The 13453-nt window shown below is 42.0% G+C and overlaps 2 protein-coding genes across 5 annotated transcripts in view; both read left to right on the top strand.

The window, feature by feature from the left end:
- The first annotated feature begins 76 nt into the window (after positions 1–76).
- Positions 77–4051, top strand: sac3d1 (SAC3 domain containing 1). 2 transcript variants are annotated; one of them, XM_031307419.2, is made up of 4 exons: positions 77–220; positions 946–1363; positions 2926–3208; positions 3579–4051. In XM_031307419.2, exons 1-4 carry the CDS (start codon positions 192–194, stop codon positions 4043–4045), a joined length of 1197 nt encoding a protein of 398 aa, XP_031163279.1. In that variant the 5' UTR covers positions 77–191; the 3' UTR covers positions 4046–4051. The 2 variants fall into 2 exon arrangements, with proteins under 2 accessions (XP_031163279.1, XP_035863430.1); XM_036007537.1 differs by lacking the exon at positions 77–220 and adding an exon at positions 255–704.
- A 949-nt stretch (positions 4052–5000) lies between these two features.
- The window catches only part of cpamd8 (C3 and PZP like alpha-2-macroglobulin domain containing 8), a 42172-nt gene continuing 33719 nt past the window's right edge, over positions 5001–13453 (top strand). Inside the window, exons 1-12 of one of the 3 annotated variants that reach the window (XM_031307262.2) lie at positions 5001–5769; positions 8092–8243; positions 8776–8798; positions 9455–9620; positions 10048–10100; positions 10585–10602; positions 11192–11246; positions 11485–11598; positions 11929–12013; positions 12231–12339; positions 12600–12827; positions 12952–13122. In XM_031307262.2, coding sequence (XP_031163122.1) covers positions 5684–5769; positions 8092–8243; positions 8776–8798; positions 9455–9620; positions 10048–10100; positions 10585–10602; positions 11192–11246; positions 11485–11598; positions 11929–12013; positions 12231–12339; positions 12600–12827; positions 12952–13122 — 1260 coding nt within the window. In that variant the 5' untranslated portion in view covers positions 5001–5683. Of the gene's footprint in view, positions 5770–8091; positions 8244–8775; positions 8799–9454; positions 9641–10047; positions 10101–10584; positions 10603–11191; positions 11247–11484; positions 11599–11928; positions 12014–12230; positions 12340–12599; positions 12828–12951; positions 13123–13453 lie in introns of those variants that run through there. The other 2 variants (XM_036007484.1, XM_031307263.2) reach the window with 2 other exon arrangements.

The following is a 13453-nucleotide window of genomic DNA, read 5'->3' as shown; positions in this document are numbered from 1 at the left end:
CTAACACGAGAGGCACAAACAGGCCTGTTTTACACATGTTTTGAAATAGCGAAACAATACTACGGCATGTTTCACTTCAACTGTGTATATAAGCATAAGCCATCGCGTCCAATTCAGGATGTGACGTTACGTCTACGCAACAATTTCTATTGGCTGATTCTGTAAAGTGACGATCCGTCTTTAAAGCACCAATGAACCGCAGGAGAGCGCCTCGTCGCATGTGAGTACATGGGTTTTTATTTCACATTAATGTGAAGCATTTCGTTGAAAATGGCATCGAACGCCAAGTTTTCTATTATGTTGACAGCTTGCTTCGTGTAACTTGCATAATGATCGATAGTAGAAACTCCATTCGCGTCCTATCTGTCGTTAGAAGCTAAATTGGCTAACTGTTGAAGCTAATTGACTAACGTTAACTTGGTAGTATAACGTTAGTCCCCAGTAGCAGCTATCAGTACGTTATAGTGGTTACCAGCTACTAACTGGTAAAACGTTGCTGTCGTGTCCTTTGTTGTATCATAGCAGCGAACACGAACAAAGATGTCAGACAGAGCTAACGCGACGTTACGATTGGAAAAACTAAATGCAGCTCACTTAACTCAAAGATTAAAAGGTAGTGGTACACGCATGAGCTGAACTTGAAATAACTTCCTGATGTGCCAATTCATGACATACAAAGTAAAAGAACAGGCGATTAAGAAAAAGTAAGTTAGCGTACTGCACTCCCAATACTGTAAGATACAAGTGACTTTTAAATCTGTTTTGTGTTACACAAAGAAATATAAAAGGGTAGCCATACCCGGTCAGAGCAGAATAATGTGTCAGTGGGTACAGGCTGTCGGTTTAAATTAGGTCCACCACACAAGAGGAGAAGCAGTCTTTGTGTATGCTTATTGTGTCTGATGGACTAGCTACATTTTCAGCTAACCTGTTTCCCTCAAGCAGCTCTCTCTCTCAGAGGAGGGATGCACCAGCAGGAGGAGAATGGAGGCAGAGGAAAGAAGAACGGTGGCGAGGCCAAGGCAAAGCACAGGCGAGAGAGGTCGAGGAGGACGAGAGTTGTGAACAGCATGGAAAAGAAGCCGTGCCCAGGGGGACCTGCCAGACCATGTGCCCTGCTCGTGAGCTGCAGGACCGTGAGGTGCAGAACCGCCTTCACCGTTTTGAGATGTTGGCAGGCACAGAAAGAGTTCGACGGCCCAGGGGAGACCCCTTGCGGGCTGTCAAAGAGTATACCAGACCAGCAGCTGGAAAAGACTCGACAAACCCCACTGACCTCCGTCCACCTGCTGTGCTGCTGAAAACTGTGTGTTATCTTATTGATGACATTGCTGCGTCCCCTCACCTGCATCCATGGACTGAGGCAAGTAGCGTTTCCCCAGTCTCTGTTTTTACTGTTGTCAAATAGACCTTGGTCAAGAAAAACTATTACATATATATTAAGACAATTGATAACATAATTGGAACTTTTGGCATCATATGCACACTTGATGAAGTTTAACTTTACTGTAACACACAGACAGTTAGCCAGCACAGCTTCATGTAAGCATCCTTCAAAACAACATGCATGTCCAGCAACCTATTCTTTACACTATTCCAAATTATTATGCAAATTATATTTTACATTGATTTTCATAAATACTCATGGTGTGGCCCCCATCCTCCTCTGACCTCAACCCTATTGAGAACCTTTGGAGCATCCTCAAGCAAAAGATCTATGAGGGTGGGAGGGAGTTTGCATCAAAACAGCAGCTCTGGGAGGCTATTCTGACATCCTGCAAAGAAATTCAAGCAGAAACTCAACATAAACTCACAAGATCAATGGATGCAAGAATAGCGAAGGTGATATCAAAGAAGGGGTCCTATGTTAACATTAGAGGTGTGATTCTTCACTGATCTCCCGATTCGATTACGATTATCATGTCTTTGATTTGATATCACGATGCGTCAAATACATTTTTCTATTAAAGCCATATAGGATATTTAATTCATAGCTTTTCAAGCTTCAAAAACAACATTCTGCAGTACTCTAATACTAAATAAATTGGATACATAAAACTACAGCACTGAGCACATGGCACTTCCTGAATGTGCAAAACATAACAGAATATGTAAACAGAAATGTTGTTAGGACTAACATTAAATTGTAAACAGAAATAATCAATTATGGCCTGGTCGATTATTGATGCAGCATCGTCCATGTCCACGATTTGATGCATCGATTATTTGATTAATTTCAACACCTCTAGTTAACATGTAACTTGCCCTGTTAAGATGTGTTTGATTGAAATAGCTTTTGATTTCAGTAAATATGACCTACTAATGCTGCAAATTCAGCAAATGACCATTTTCAGTTCTTTACAACCTATAAAATGTTTTGAAACTCTTGTGCATAATCATGTGGAACAGTGCATTTTGATTTTTGAAAAAAATACTGTTTTCATTGGGTGGTTTGTTCAATGAAATTCGACTTATACCCTAACGTTGGTGACTTGAAAATTATACTGACTGTCATTTGCATCGACTATTTAGGAAAATCAGTGTAAAATACAATTTGCATAATAATTTGGAACACAGTGTAGAGTACCAGCAAGGCCCAAAATGACCATATAGCAATGAGTAAATGTTTGGCTTTTGCACACACAGGGTAACGCTTTTTGACATCGCACAAGCTGTATGTAATGATGCCTACAAACTGACAAATTATTCAGCGACCAGTGGCCCTAGAATTTACGTTAATATCTTTTGCAGAAAAACTAAGGTGAATTATTAGAATTTAAGGATCTAGGCTGGTCAATTTGATTGTAATATGGCTAATTTGTTACAAGCCCAGTAAGAACACTTTAACATTGAAGTTGCAATAACGAATACAGAAAAACAAAACTCTTCACAACATATATTAACAAAATGTAACTTATCTTCCAGGTGTACAGCTTTGTCTTTGATCGGCTGCGTGGCGTGAAGCAGGACATGATCATTCAGAGGGTGTCTGGGTTGAACTGCATGGCCATTTTAGAGCGGACAGTGCGTTTCCTTATCTATGCCTCATATCGGCTTTGCGGTGAGCCCCTGTGGCTCTACGACCCACGCATTAACGACACACACCTACAGGAGAGTCTGAGCTGGCTGTTGGATTGCTACGCAACTGAAACGGGACCGCATCCCAACCAGGAAGAGTTCCAAGCTCTTGGTCTGCTGTACAACTTGGGTTGGTCACTGTTTTTTTTTTTTTATTGTTCAGTACAAGTTTTTGCTTTGGTGTATTTGCATCCACGTTTAAACATCCTATAAATAAGCAGGCTATTGATGCAGAGGTCTGATGAAAAAGTTTGTCTGTTAAGCAGTCCTTCCCTGAATAAGTTACCATTGGCAACAAAGAGTGTAACCCCAGTCAGTGGTTTTCATACAGGAAGAAGAGATTTTGTAAAGTCTGCATGTTATCTGTAGCTCTTTCTGCTCTAAGCAGATTCAAAACTCATATATATATTTTAAAAGCTGGTCACCTGAAAGGCGTACTTCCGACATGATTAGGATCATTTCTTCATGCATGCTTTCTTTTTTCCCCCTGTCTCCCCCAGGTTCAGCTCGTGCCACGCAGCACATCATGGAGCTCTCTGGGCGGCTCCGCACCTCCCCTGCCATCACACTCGCTCTTTCCATCAACCGAGCTTTTCTGGAGCGAAACCCCGTGCGTATGCTCCGATTGGCTCGGAGATTGAACTTCATACAGGGCTGTGCTCTGCACCGCCACCTGGTGACGTGTCGACGAGATCTGCTGCTAATATACAGCCACGGATACTGCAGCCGCAACTGTCGCTTTCCTCTTGACAGACTGGCTCAGCTCTTGTCCTTAGACACGTCTCTCGCAGCCCAACTCTGTCAGGCGTACGGAGTGGATGTTAATCAGGGCAACCAATTGGTTTTCTCCAAGGCTGCTTTCACTGAGCCTGGGAAGGGGAAACTGCATTGTAAAATGTATCACAACATAGTGGCAGAGAAACAGAGAGAACTCAGTGTTGGGAACATCATTCACGGCTGCGTTTGACAAATAGAGTAAATCAGTAATACTGATTGGTACCCACAGGGTGTGCTCTTGTTCCTCCACAGGGAGACCAATGCTACTGGCAGGGATTTAAAGTCTAGTTTAATAACACTTCTGCAGGGGTGTCATCTTTCTACTCTTGTTATCTTATTGGATTTGAGCTTTGGGGCATCTTTCTAGGACACATGTTTAACATAAGGGTCAGGGATTTAATGGTGTGCCATGCTCCATCTGAGAGAGGCTGAACTCAAGAGAGGTTCCCTCTTGGTTCGGGAGGTGCTTTTTTTTTTATCCTCATTATGCACTTGGTGCTTGATTTCGATTAAGATGTGAATTTCTTTTAAATTGTTACTGGTCATGTTACTGTTTAAATGTTATGTTCATTTCATATGTTTTTTTTGTTTTTTGTTTTTAAAGCATTTCAGAAAACCTGCTGTGCAACAGTGTTATTCTCATTAATGCAGTACCTCAGAAGTATTTAAATAAATGTTTTGTTACCTAAAAGAAATGCCTTGGTCCTTCTTTGAACACAGAGAGACTTGATGGCATCTAAGCTCTTTTACCACTTGAGGGCAGCAGAGATCTGTAGAGGGTATCAACCTACTTCACTCCACATTTTCATGGAAACACAAATTTTATAATCCAACCATAAATTATTTGCTAGATTACATTACACATCCATGATCAGAAAGGAGCTGGATGAATGGATGAAGAGTCTTATTTTAACAGTCCCTTTCTCAGATGAGACAACAAAGCCAGTTTTACATAGGGGAAAAAAAAGAGTAAAGTACAAAAATAAGCAAGTACAAAAAGAAGTGATTTAAAATGTAGGTGATCCTACAAGTGTTTTGTGTTTTTTCAAACAGTGGTTTTTACTGAGGCAACCTTGTGATGTTTTCCAACGCAAAAGGAACCAGTTGTAGCCGGTCTTCATCTTTTGAGATGTCAACTGAACCGAACCAGTTGTAGCCGGTCTTCATCTTCTGAGATGTCAGCTGGACCAGAAGTATGCGCAATGTGCAGGTAATTTATCGTTTTAAACAGCGGCAGGCTCCGTGCCGCTGCGTACACTGGGGGTAGTCATGCTCTCGCAGCACAGAAGTGAGAGGAGCTATTGGAGTGAATGAAGTGCAGCCTGACGCCGATCGCCTCCTGACTCACTGCTGTAGGAGCAGGGAAACAATAAAAAGATCCACCGACTTAAAAGAGATCACCAGGCACAATCGGGGAAGCAAAAGTTGCACGGATTTTACAAACATTCATTTACAGTGACATTTCTGTTCGCTGGAGTGGGAGGACGCTTACAATTTGTAATGCTGAAATATGAGAGAACGGAACCGGGGCGGGTGAAGGCACATGGGAGAGGACTGTCCGTGTACTCGGGGCTCTAAGAGGAAGAAAAAAAAAACGTGCTTGGAACTGGATTTGGCGAAGTGGGATGATTACAAAAAATTGATCTTTGGTTCCGGACGAAACTTTGCACACCTACCATGCCAACCACCCTCAATGGATAGATCGACTGAGAGAGCTGTAGACACAGCCTGTTAGATTTTCATTTAACTTCTCATTAGAGTTGGAAGATCCCAGACTCCTTCAGAGGGGAGAGCCGATATCCAGCAAATCTGGGTTACTGAAGCCAACATGTTGCGGTGGTCTTTGACAGCTTTGAGTCTTTCATGGACTTTGTTCATCTGCAACGTGAGCAGAAGTTATGCACAAGAAAGACAGTAAGTAGCCTGTGTTGCATGTGTTGTCTTTGAAGTGTGGTGCTTTTGCTTGGAACTCACTACAAGCATTTCCGATGCTCTCAATTTAAGTTTTAAACAAAATGGGGAAGAAAAAAAAAGTGTGGTCACAGAAACATTGAGCATTTTAATTAAAATATGTGCTGCGAACATCTTTTTCATTGATTTGTAATCGTTACCGCATAATCAATATGTTCTAATCTGTGAGATTGTCATATTGTTTGTAAATATGTAAGGATTTCATGTCTTTACCGATTATGACATTATACGATCACAACACCTTGCCATTCATGTTTTTTTTTTTCAGTTTTTCATATTGGACCTGTGCGCATTCACACAGTGATATTGAGAGGTAGTCTGCTGATTTTTATGTTGTGATTCCTGGAATATGCATCTTTCGGAGGGGGTTTCTCATGCTAACTGAGATAAAGACAAATATTTAAGTAGTAGCAGTAGCCTGGTTTATTCAATGTATCCCTCCAGACCCAGAGGCAAAATAGGTAATATATATATAATATACTTTTGTCTCTTTGGTGTCATCAGCCAGGCGGCGGTAGCTGCTGGGGATCTTAATCCTGACCTTGAGAGTTGTGTTAATGGTAAAGCGTTGTAAACAATTATTCCAAGGTAGTCCAGGGGGGAGGGGTTGAGTTCAGCTCTATGTGGTGAATTAATAACATTTACTGACAAATGCAGGCTTGATTTACAAAAGAGAGCTTAAGTCTTTCTCATATTATGGAGCTCAGCTGAGGGTGAAATTTGAGCAAAAAGGCTTAGAACATAAAACCATGTGACTGAACTGAAAAGAAGTGGCTGTTAAAGACTTCACGCACAAGAGAGAACACAAATCCTTCTCAGGCACTGACTAGCTCTTAGTTGAGGACAAACGTTGGGCAAAAACAATGAGAACTGAGTACATCAAGCCATGTGATTGAAATAAGCATGGTCTCCACCACCTGATCCGGGCTCATCCAAGAGCTGGTTAAACTCACTGTAGATCAAACGCGCAGAGTCAATTTCCTCGTATTATCTTCCTTCTCCAGAAGCCTTATTTTCCAGGGGATTTTCTCATGACTCTCTCTCAGGAACGGCTGCCTCCGGCTGTAATGCTGTAGTGCTGTAATGCCAACCACCTGATCTTTCTCTCAGGCATGCAATTGGGTTTGGGCTCGAGGCTTTGCTCACTCCTAATTTGTGTGATCTTCAGCTAAGTTTTCTGGGGGTGAGTTGGCCTATTTGTCTTCAAAATTAGAGTTTGAATGACATGGTCAGGACTGAAACAAACACAGAGATTAATTCAATATATATTGTTTCAGGTACATAGTCTCCCACATGTGGGTGGCATCATTAATTTGGGATTGGGTCTTTTCTTAAATAAAGTAACTTTTTGAAACGCAACACATCATTTGGTGGATGCTTTTATCAACTGCTCCACACGTCCTTACATAACCCTGAACAGACCACACTACTAATTTAGTTATACAGGACCACACTTACAAGAGCACCTAAAGCTGGAGCTTTGGGTCTAGAAAGCGCTTTACAAATAAAATGTAATATTATTATGTCTGTGTTACCTGAGAGCTATAGTTCCTCAGCGCCAGATGGCATATTCTTTCATCTAAATAAAACTTAAATTGGGCTTTTTTTTTTTTCTTCCTTCAGACTGTTGATAAGCATCTAAGAATGACCTTTGCTCTGTGGCCTCAGTGACAGGCTTCTTCCGTCAATTAAATGTCAGAGTGACTGTGTGGAATCTCAGTCGTTCTTTTATCAAAACACACGCCAAGGTTCTGTCAGAGGTGCCAGACCACCCACAGAGAACACTAGAGCAGAAAGCTCATTGGCCAACAGGTACTGTGTCCCTGGTAAACACTGCAATTAAACCTGATCTCGCTGCACAAATCCATGTGGAATGTCCCTGTTTGTAATTGTATGCGTGTTTTGTTATGCATGTGGACTTGTGTGTGTGCGCGCGGGTCAGGGAGAAAGCGAGAAACTGCAACAGAAATGTGAATTTATGCTTAGTTCACCTGTTTGACTTCTTGCAAGATAACACTATAACTACATACACTTAACGTGGTAAGTGATATGATAAGAAGTGCAATTCATATTTCTTCATATGCAGCATATATTTAGCTCTGTCCTCCTCATGTCTCTTTGTTCTCTGACCTCTACTTTATCTCCTGCCCGTACCTCTCCCTCTGTTTTGCCACTTCTACTTTTTCCTCCTCCTCTGTCTACTCTCATGTCCTGTGCTCTCCTTCCATCTCACCTTCCCCTTGCTTCCCCTTGCTCTTCTCACAGGGGTTATTTGGTCGCTGCACCCTCGGTGTTTCGAGCAGGCGTAGAGGAGAGCGTGAGCGTAACCATCTTTAATGCGAAAGCAGAAACGCGCGTCCAGGTGCAGCTGACAGTGAAGGGACAGACGGTCGCCCACAGCCACGGCTCAGTGCTCGGTGAGAACAACGCTAAGGTTACACTGGCACAATGCATCACTTTTAGAGAGAAAACTTGCACTAACAAGTTGAGCTATGAGACACCTACTTTGTGTGATTTATTTAAAGGATGTACAGAGCAGACATGTTGGCAAAAACATAGACGTATAGTGAAGAGCACACACAACGTGAGCCCGATTGACCTTTGCCCTCACTGTGTGCTCCTGCCCAGCTATGCTTTTCGTAGACATTATCTTCGATTGGAGGCATCAGTTCAGCCCATCCCACCAGCCACTTGGTGTATACAGTGTGTGATTTGTTTGACAGCACCATTAATAGACGGTGCTTGCTATACCTCAGAGTGGCATAGAGACAGGCTGCAGCTGGATTTCCTTCTAACCCAGGGTGAACACCTCCAGGCAAACTCAACCACAGTCTAGTAGCTCTCATAACCACTGGATGTTAATGGTATTATACAGAGATACAAGTATATGAACTGAGATACAAGTATATGAAAATCCCACATTAAAATATCTCGTTGTTTCCATTTTAGACAAAGGCACCATCAAACTAAAGGTGAGTCTGTTCAACTTGGTTCTCATTTGTCTTCCTCAGCAGTGGCCTACAGTAATATGCATGCTGCTTTCCAGAGATGTTTAAAATGCACGGCACTGTTTAGCAGTGACAGCTGCACAGTAGTGAGAGCCCCTTGTCCGTTGTGTGCACATTCCTCAGGCAACATGCAAATCAACACTAACGTTATTTGTAATGCAACATCTGTCTCTGCTCATTCATTGGGAATAAGGTAACAGCCTCAATATAATATGCAACAGCTGTTGACGTGCATGTATGGTCCGCCGCCCCCGAAGGCTGGAATAGATCAATCTAGTATACACAACTCGATTCTTCCCCTCTATCTGTCTCTCTCTCTCTCTCTCTCTCTCTCTCTCTCCCCTCTCTCCCCTCCCTGTAACCTCCACCCTCATTCTCGTGATATACAGTCATGTGTAGTGTGCTGTGTTATAGCTTGGCATCTTCCTCAAATGTAGTTTTTTTTGTTATGCTGTAGCTTTACTTATATAAAATATTTTATAAATAATGTTAAAACAAGGTCAGTTGTGTACGGCAGCCTAGAGTAAACATTTCAAATTGACCTAATTTACTTTTTTGTTAAATCTTGCCCTGATCCTCTTTGTGTGTGTGTGTGTGTGTGTGTGTGTGTGTGTGTCCAGGTTCCCTCAGGGCTAAGAGGCCAGGCCCATCTAAAGGTGTGGGGGAACCGTCACCTCACAGAGGGAGGCTACATCTTCCACAACTACACCACCGTCACAGTGGAGAGCAAGGGCACAGCTGTCTTCGTCCAGACTGACAAGCCCGTCTACAAACCCAAACATAAAGGTTCCCTCATAGTGCACCTGGTAGTTAATCAGTTAATCACTGCACAGAAATGCAGATAACCAAGGCTCATTTTTTTAGGGTTTTGTCATAGAATCAAATTTGGTTTAAGAAAATCAGCCAAAAGATGCCGTCATGTTGATGCTGGATTCAAACTGAAGAACAAAGACGAAAATAAGTGCTGCTATTATGTGATCCTGATAAGTGTTATGGTGTATTCTGATTGGGATATAGCATTTTAATCCATCAAATGAATTCAGACAGTTAATTTGGTCAGGCAACAAGATTTTTGAACTTGGTCCATGATGGGCTACATTCATTGATCCGTACAGAAATACTAGTAAACATTGTTCTTATGCATAAAGGTTTTCATTTTAAAATGATGCAAACCTGCTGTATTTTACAATATTGTTTCTTTTTCTGCCTTTAGTGTTCATCAATGTCTACACTGTCACCCCCGACCTGAGGCCAGTAAATGACAAGGTAATTTTATAATTTTGTTTCCAAATCGGTGTTTACATTATGCAATTGACACATTCCCCTTTTTACCATATGACTTTGGCAATAGAATAACAAAATATTTAGCATGAACATACTTTTCCATCTCTAATTGCTGGAATTAAAGAGGAGAAACCTGGTCTGCCGTGAGTGCAGAGAAATGTACAGTTACCTATTTACAGGAGCCAAGCTAGAGTCCTTCCTCACTTGGAATGTTAGCAAAGGCTCCAAATATACTGTGCAACTGTGCAGACAGACGGTTTATTGATGTTTGCAGCTATAATGGTCTGCTGCTGGTACAGGGCAATACTCACTTTCACAGATGGATGATTGTTGGATAAGGAACGAGTGGGGAGAAGCGTTGGGAAGAGGCTTAGGATCCTCTCTCGGCTTCACAGGTTATATCTAATTCATAATGTTTTGCTCTTGTCTTTCTCTTTTTCCTTTTTTTTTTTTTTTCTTTTTGCAGATTGAGGCGTATGTTTTGGTGAGTGGAGGCTGACGGGACCACCCAGGGGACAGTGGCAATTTTAGTTCCCAGTCTGGTCGAAGATTACAGAGCAGAAGTCAGGGCAGCTCACCTAGATAACAGGGTGCTCTTTGGAACAGTACAAGGATAAACAACATGAAAGAAACATCTTCTCTTCTTGGCTCTTGGTTTTGTCTTTATCAGTCCCCCCCCACACACACATACACACACAACTCCACACACACTGTGTCTCCCTCTCTCATCCTTACTTCCCTTGTTCATTTATTGTCTCTGTCTCTTCCCAGATCTTGAGTTGTTTGTAGGGCAAATAACAAGCCGCTGCTTCATAAGAAGCTTCAGGAAGCCCGTGCATGACTTATAGCTAGCACACATGGTTGTTTTCTTTCACTACTCTCTTACCTTAAAGTACTTTGACAGTGGTCTGACAGGAGCCAGGCCTCTGGGTCAGGTTCAGTACAAGGACTGTTAGACATGACTCAACAATTGTCACTGTGTAATAACAATATGCAAATTAATTACTAACATACACACATGTGTAAGGAGTCATCTTAACCCTGGTTTCTGAACGTCTAATTTAATCTGTCAGGATCCAAGAGGATCCAGGATGGTCCAGTGGAAAAGTCTCAAATCTGTCTGCTGTGGTGAGCCACCTCTTCTATAATGCTGCACCATCGTTGTGCAGCTGATAGATTCAAATTTTATTGCAGTGCTTCTCTAGGTTTAATATTTTTACTGAAGTGAATGAATTTTCTACTATTTTTGACATGTACTGTAGTGTACTGTCGTATCAGGATGTATGTATGTGGTGGTACGTATATGGTTACTCACTATCGAGCAGACAAGAATCGAAGGTGTTAACTAGATTTCTCTGTCCTACAGGCGTTGTGAACATGAGTTTCCCTCTGTCTGACCAGCCTGTGTTTGGAGAGTGGTTTATCTTTGTGGAGGTGCAGGGCCACACCTATAACAAGTCGTTTGAAGTGCAGAAATATGGTGAGACCGTGCACGTACAAGAGAGTTACGCATAACAGTTAATCGTATTGTTTATCAAGAGTACTTTTACGGAGTAAATACCCCAGTAGTTCTTTCTTCTTTCTCTACTGTTTGTGGAGCAAATTAAATTGAATTAATTCATTCATTCATTCATTAAGTGTTTCAGAAATGATAGACATCTTTAGAGATAAGAAGACACTCCTGCAATGAGTGTTGTTGTAGAATGACGTTGTTTTATGCAGACAGCCACAAGACATAATACAACAACAAAAATACACCAAAAAAAATTGATTTGTAACTGAAGTAATACTCTTGTCACCTTCCTCACAGTGATGCCCAAGTTTGAATTGATGATTGATCCACCGCCCTACATCCGTGATCTGAGCTCATGCGAGCAAGCTACTGTCAGGGCCAAGTAAGTCACTTCAAATTCATCATCATAGAATAGATCAAACAAAAGTGGCCCTTGTATTTTGTGAGGGTGACTTTTGTTTGGCTCACTATCCATAAAATGGCGGTACATGTAGTAACTCTGTTTTAATACATTTATCATGCTTTTTAATTGTTTCTTGATTCACTGACCTTGGCTGCCTTGTAGATGTAGTGGTCTCTGACATGTCAATGTTGTACAGGTATACGTTTGGGAAACCAGTGACAGGGAAGTTGACAGTGAATATGACCGTGAATGGCGTGGGCTACTACCATCATGAGATGGGCCATCCTGTGATTAAAACCATGGAGGTCAGTTTCTTTATTCCCTGGTCAACAAGTATCCTGATACTGCGTGTTAATGCTCCCGTTTAGGAATTTAACAGCAAATTCAAGGCTGATTGTTGATTGTGTTGTCTGTGTTTGTTGGGGCTGAACTTTGTTCATGCTATTATTATCATACATACAGTACATTGTAAATAATTATTATTATGGGTGATCCGAAACCCTGCCACTAGAATTATGTTCCACACATTCACAACACCAGATCACTCCTCCTCTGTTTTTCTTAGATCAAAGGCTCTGCAAACTTCAGCCTGTGTGTCAAAGACATGATGCCCTTAGATGTAGCCGACCACTTCAGGGGCACTGTGAGCATTTGGGCGTCAGTGACCAGCATAGATGGGAGCAGGCAAACCACATTTGACGATTCAACACCCGTCCATAAACAGCTCATCGACATCAAGTACTCCAAGGACACGCGCAAACAGTTCAAGCCTGGTCTGCCTTACAAAGGGAAGGTGAGACAGCAAAATGATTGTCAGGTCTAACAGCAGACAAATTAGGCTGTTATTGGTTAATACCTATCCTGTTGTCTGCTTTTTGTATTTTCCCACCTACACTTTGTTAACTCTCTCCCTGTAGATTGAGGTGACCTACCCTGATGGGAGCCCAGCTGATGGGGTGAGGGTCCGTGTCAAGGCAGAGCTGACCCCCAAGGACAACGTCTACACCAGCGAGCTGATCTCCAAAGATGGCCAGGCCACCTTTGAGATCCCCTCCATCCCTACTGCTGCCCAGTATGTCTGGCTAGAGGTCAGTGGCTGTAGTAGCAGCAGTTTCTAGGGTTAGGTGATATAAACAGGGTGAAGTGAGAAGCTAACTGTTGGGGACCAAACAGTGAGGCAATGAGGAGAACAGGAGTTTTGGTGGAAAAAGAGGGTTTTTTTATTCACCCAAAAAATACAAAACAATATAAACCAAGAACTTAATATCTAGGCCTATAAAAGAGGTCAACAAAATATAACTTTACTCAAAAATAGCAACAACGAAACAAGATATGAACTAAACAAACTGACCTAACTGAATGAGACAAAAGGGGACATATACTGTACTTGCTTGGCCATACCAAATTACACACAAGGGG

This window comes from Sander lucioperca, chromosome 11 (genome assembly GCF_008315115.2).
Source record: "Sander lucioperca isolate FBNREF2018 chromosome 11, SLUC_FBN_1.2, whole genome shotgun sequence".
NCBI classification, from domain to species: Eukaryota; Metazoa; Chordata; class Actinopteri; order Perciformes; family Percidae; genus Sander; species Sander lucioperca.
Note: the sequence above shows the minus strand (reverse complement) of the source record. Positions and strands in the feature narration are given on the sequence as shown.

Bases quoted from the DNA above. Each gene is read 5' to 3' on its own strand.
- sac3d1 (XM_036007537.1), top strand. From the start codon at position 655: ATGTGCCAATTCATGACATACAAAGTAAAAGAACAGGCGATTAAGAAA. The intron at 705-945 runs GTAAGTTAGCGT...TCCCTCAAGCAG, and splicing joins GAACAGGCGATTAAGAAAAA to CTCTCTCTCTCAGAGGAGGG. The intron at 3,209-3,578 runs GTTGGTCACTGT...TGTCTCCCCCAG, and splicing joins TGGTCTGCTGTACAACTTGG to GTTCAGCTCGTGCCACGCAG.